The 4,753-nt window shown below is 33.9% G+C and overlaps 1 protein-coding gene across 1 annotated transcript; it reads right to left on the bottom strand.

Moving 5' to 3' along the window:
- Window positions 1–2,820: 2,820 nt before the first annotated feature.
- On the bottom strand, window positions 2,821–3,570 carry LOC132309618 (uncharacterized). The gene is made up of 3 exons (XM_059807909.1): window positions 3,339–3,570; window positions 3,051–3,164; window positions 2,821–2,942 (listed from the first exon to the last, which is right to left on the bottom strand). Exons 1-3 carry the CDS (start codon window positions 3,568–3,570, stop codon window positions 2,821–2,823), a joined length of 468 nt encoding a protein of 155 aa, XP_059663892.1.
- Window positions 3,571–4,753: the final 1,183 nt, after the last annotated feature.

The following is a 4,753-nucleotide window of genomic DNA, read 5'->3' as shown; positions in this document are numbered from 1 at the left end:
CATCAAATTTTTCATTTAAATTAGGACATAAACACATATTTCCTAGAATATGGGCAGTCTTATTTCAAAATCTGAGCACCTTTATCAATTAATAATTGAATGGATGTTAAAGATTCAATTGGATAATTTTTTTTTTTTTTTTAATCCGAAAAACGAATTTCAATAGGTACTTTGATGGTGGATAACAAAAATGTTCTTATACCTGATTTTAAGTTGAGATCTAAACTTGATAAATTAGGTCTCTAAATCCTCTCAAATCGGATTTTCAGTAAAAAATGATCCATTCCATGATTTTGTTGCTTGAACATAGAACTAAGACCATATTAAACACAGTATGCCTTTACCATATCTCACTTTTACAAGAAAATTGTCTAGTATTTCACAACTTTTATTGTGTTCATTTTCAAATTTTCATATCTTTAGCCCCACACTTTACAATCCTAACTCCGCCCCTATAGATGAGGCTAACTAATGATGGGATATTTTTTTTCTTTGAATTGATTTTAAAAAAAAAAAAAATGATATCTCCCACTTGAATTTGTAACGTTCACGTTGTGGTCGGGCTAACCTATCTATTCAGGTGGGCTCACTCGGACGCTTTTGAACCGAACACTTGACATGACACCAGATCAAGAATGAACTGAGTTTGACTCCGATACCTATTGTAATGGACATTTACAATCCAACCTAAAAACTTAAATTATGAGATACCACTAATATCTAATTCATATATATCTATTTTACTTTGCATCTTAATTCGATTTAAAACAAGGCACCCTTCCTAACATTTAGGCCTATTTGTTACTTACTCTCAACCTGAGTGAGATTGAGGAATGTAAGATTTACTCTCACTAACTTATGAAGAATGTGAATTTTGTCTCAATTACAAAAACTTTTTTCAACACAATGGTTTTGTGGGAATGGACATTGAGACTCCCTTCCCATTTTTATTTAAATTAATAAATAACTCTCACAACGATTTTAGAAAAATTTAAACTTTTGAAAAAAAGAGATATTATTAAAGCACATACTTTAATGGTATCATACCTTTTTAATTACTTGTTTAAAAAAATAGTGTTGCTTGGTAATCATATTCAATACTTAATTTTAAACTAATTAATTATGTTTAACACAATTAGAATCGAACTTTAATAGAATAATTGTTACTTAAAAATCATTTCATTTAACTCATCTCAAACTTATTTGTTTCTCATCACCCCAATTTAAGAATCAGCAAATAAATGCAATAAATTTCCACGAATGAAGGTTTTTTTTTTCTCTCATTCACATACATTTTTAAACCTTTTAGTTAAACCTGTTTTATTAAAATTAAATATCGTTAAACAAAAAACAAAGAAAGATAAAATAAGAAAAAGGAAGAGGGTGAGGGTGAGGGTGAGGGTGAGGAATGGCGAGAAGGCAAAAGCAAAGGTGAGCCACATAATAGTCAACTCACTCCAAAACCCCTATTATGTTTTAAATTCCAAAAACGTCATGGTTGTTTCTCCAGTTGGTTACAACCGAGAAGGGACTGCGGGGCCCACAAACAACGGTGGCCCCAGTAAGCCCATCATTTCGAGAAGGGATTGCGGGGCCCACAAACAACGGTGGCCCCACTTTTCTGCAGTACGAGTGAAAGTGTCAACTCTTCTCGTCATCTTTTGATAAACTATGAATCTGATCTACACCTTGTGTGAATATATATGATCCCATATATTAGCTCTTCGTAGGAAAAAAAATGCAAGTTTTACGCTGCAAATTTTAAAATATATATATATATTGGAAATACGGAGTATTATTTTTAATTATTACTTAAAAATTAAAACAGATTTTAAATTTTTCAATACTTAATTTTTAGTATATCAAACAACACTTCTTGTCAAACCCCATCTTAGTTTATTTTTTTTATTTTTTTGAGTAAATTAAAAACATCTACATATTATGAATATAATAGAAAATATACAAGAGAAATCAGCAATATAAAAAACAGAAAGATCTTACGAAATAATAGAGTAAGCACTCTTAATAAAATACGATCATGACAATCATATTTAATGATCATAATGAATGTAATTTCTTGAATGCAAGTTAAGGAATAATTTGATAACAAGGAATTAAGTTTGAAAATTCTATAAATAAAGATGGGTTGAGAGATGTAAAGAAAAAAGAAAGATGTCACGGGTTTAAGGGTGAGTGTTACGAAGAAATTGGAGAGTTGAATTTAGAGATGTAGTCTTAATCAACAAGTGAGTGAAATTTTGATATCTGATTGCACATTTTTTTTTTTTTTGATTCATACTGGTTAGAAATTTCTATTCATAAGCGTAACCTTAAAAATTGGTGAACCATATAAAATATTGTATTATGAGTAGATATGTATGATTGTTATCTCCCTGTGAGTGCATATGTATAATTGTTATCTCCATGTGAGTGAATATGTATGACGGTTATCTTTTTATAACTTTTGTTAATGCCATGTAACGATGTTTTTTCTATGTAATGAAAGAGGAATCTAATTTTCAATTAAACCGACATTTTATTAATATGATGTAAAAATGTTTTTTCTATGTAATGAAAGTGGAATCTAACTATCCACTAATGTAGTGTTTGCTGTACAGGAATGAAATGGAATGTAATTGAATGCCCATTCCAACCATTTCTTTATTTGGTATGCAATTAAAAGTGAGAATGACCATTCCATTGAAATGAAAATCCATTCCATAACTAAACATATGAAATAACCATTCCATTCCCAAGTTAATTTATTTAAAAAAATCAACTTCCCAAAAAACCCTCATGTTCCAAATTCAAAAACTACCACTACCACTGCTTTCCACTGCAGCCGCCGCCACTGACTTTCACCATTGCCCACCGCTTTCCACCACCACCTTTCACCACTGACACCGCCTTGCCGCAACCGCCGCCACCGCCTTTCACCACCACTACTGCCAATGCCTTTCACCACCACTACTGTCTTCCACGACCACCACCGTCATCACCTTTTACCACTGCCACCACCTTCCACCACTACCACCGTCATCGCCTTTTACCACTGCCACCACTACCACCATCATCATCACTTTTCACCACCCCCACCACTACCACCGTTATCACCTTCCACCACCGCCACCACTTTCCACCACCACCGCCGCTCACCACATGCACTGCTTTCCACCACCAGCCACCGTTATCACCTTTTACTACTGCCACCACCTTCCACCACTACAACCGTCATCGCCTTTTACCACTGCCACCACTACCACCATCATCATCACTTTTCACTACCCCCACCACTACCACCGTTATCACCTTCCACCACTACCGCCGCCGCCGCTCACCACATGTACCACTTTCCACAACCAGCCACCGTCTTTCACCACCACTACCGCCTTTCACCCCCACTACCCCTCTACCGCCTTCCATCGCCACTGCCTTCCACCACCACCGCCTTCCACCGCCGTCACCACCTCCATTGCCTTCCACCACCACCACCACCGCAATCGCCTTCCACCGCCTTCCATCATCGCCATTGCCACACCCTTCCACCACTACCACTACCGCCACCTCCATTATCTTCCACCACCACCACAGTCACCTCCATTGGCTTCCACCACTGCCTTCTTACACCACTACTGCTTTTCACCTCCATCATTATTGTCACCACCATCCACCACCGCCACTGCCACCATTTATTTTAAAATATATATTTTAATTAATTTAATTTATTTATTACTAAGAAGGATATTTTGGATAATTTAATTTGAAATTTATTACATTCTAAATTTTAAATTGGTCCAACCAAACACTAAAATGGTTATTATCTTTTCATTTTTACATATTTCATATTTATTACCAAACAATAGAATAAGAATGGTCATTCTATTTTCACTTGCATTATATTCTATTCTCATTTATATTTCATTCTTGCACACCAAACACAGCACAAGTAAATTACAGTGAGTTACTAATATATTAATTTATATTTTTTCTTACTTCCCAATACACACACACACACACACACACATATATATAAGGCCATCTGCAGCGGGCTAGCTGTAGCCCAAATCCAGTGAGCTTCAGCACTGTAGGCCCTCTAATACCGCGAGCCGGCCCATTAATACCGCGAGCCGGCCCGCAATCGCTGATTTTTTTTTTCTTTTCCTAATGCAAAACGGCTCCATTTTGCATTAGGCAGTTTTGTTTTTTTAACCAAACAGTGCTGTACAGTAGCCAAATAGTGCCTTGCAGAATTTTTTTTTTATTTAAAAAAAACCTAAAAATAGGTTATTTAGAGCTTTTTTTTTGGGAATAAAATAAAATAAAATTCATTAAATAAAAAATATATTGTTTAGGCATTGTTTGTCCAAAAAAAAAAAAAATTTTGGGCCAAAAATAAATTAAAAAACCTATTTTTTTTCCCTTAAAATTTGTTTTTATTTTTTTTATTTTTTTTGCTTTAAATTTTAAATGTGTAGGCCAAATAGTGTATTTGGCCGTTAAGGCACTATTTTTACAGTACCAAACAGTGCTTTAACGGCTATAATTTTAAAAAAAAAATTTAAAATTCAAATTTTACCTTTTTTTTTCCCTTAAATTTTGGTTTTTTATTAAATCTTTTTGTAATCCTTGGTCTGCTCCAAAGTTTTCATAGGATTTTGTAATTCTTGGTCTATTTATTTTTTTATTCCAATTTAGAATATTGTATTGTTTAAGTTATTTTTAATTATTCTGTTTAATTTGTTTTTTTTTTTTT

This window comes from Cornus florida, unplaced genomic scaffold (assembly GCF_030987335.1).
Source record: "Cornus florida cultivar Cherokee Brave unplaced genomic scaffold, ASM3098733v1 CherokeeBrave_3.0.0_Hap2_Chr05, whole genome shotgun sequence".
Lineage (NCBI taxonomy): Eukaryota > Viridiplantae > Streptophyta > Magnoliopsida > Cornales > Cornaceae > Cornus > Cornus florida.
Note: the sequence above shows the minus strand (reverse complement) of the source record. Positions and strands in the feature narration are given on the sequence as shown.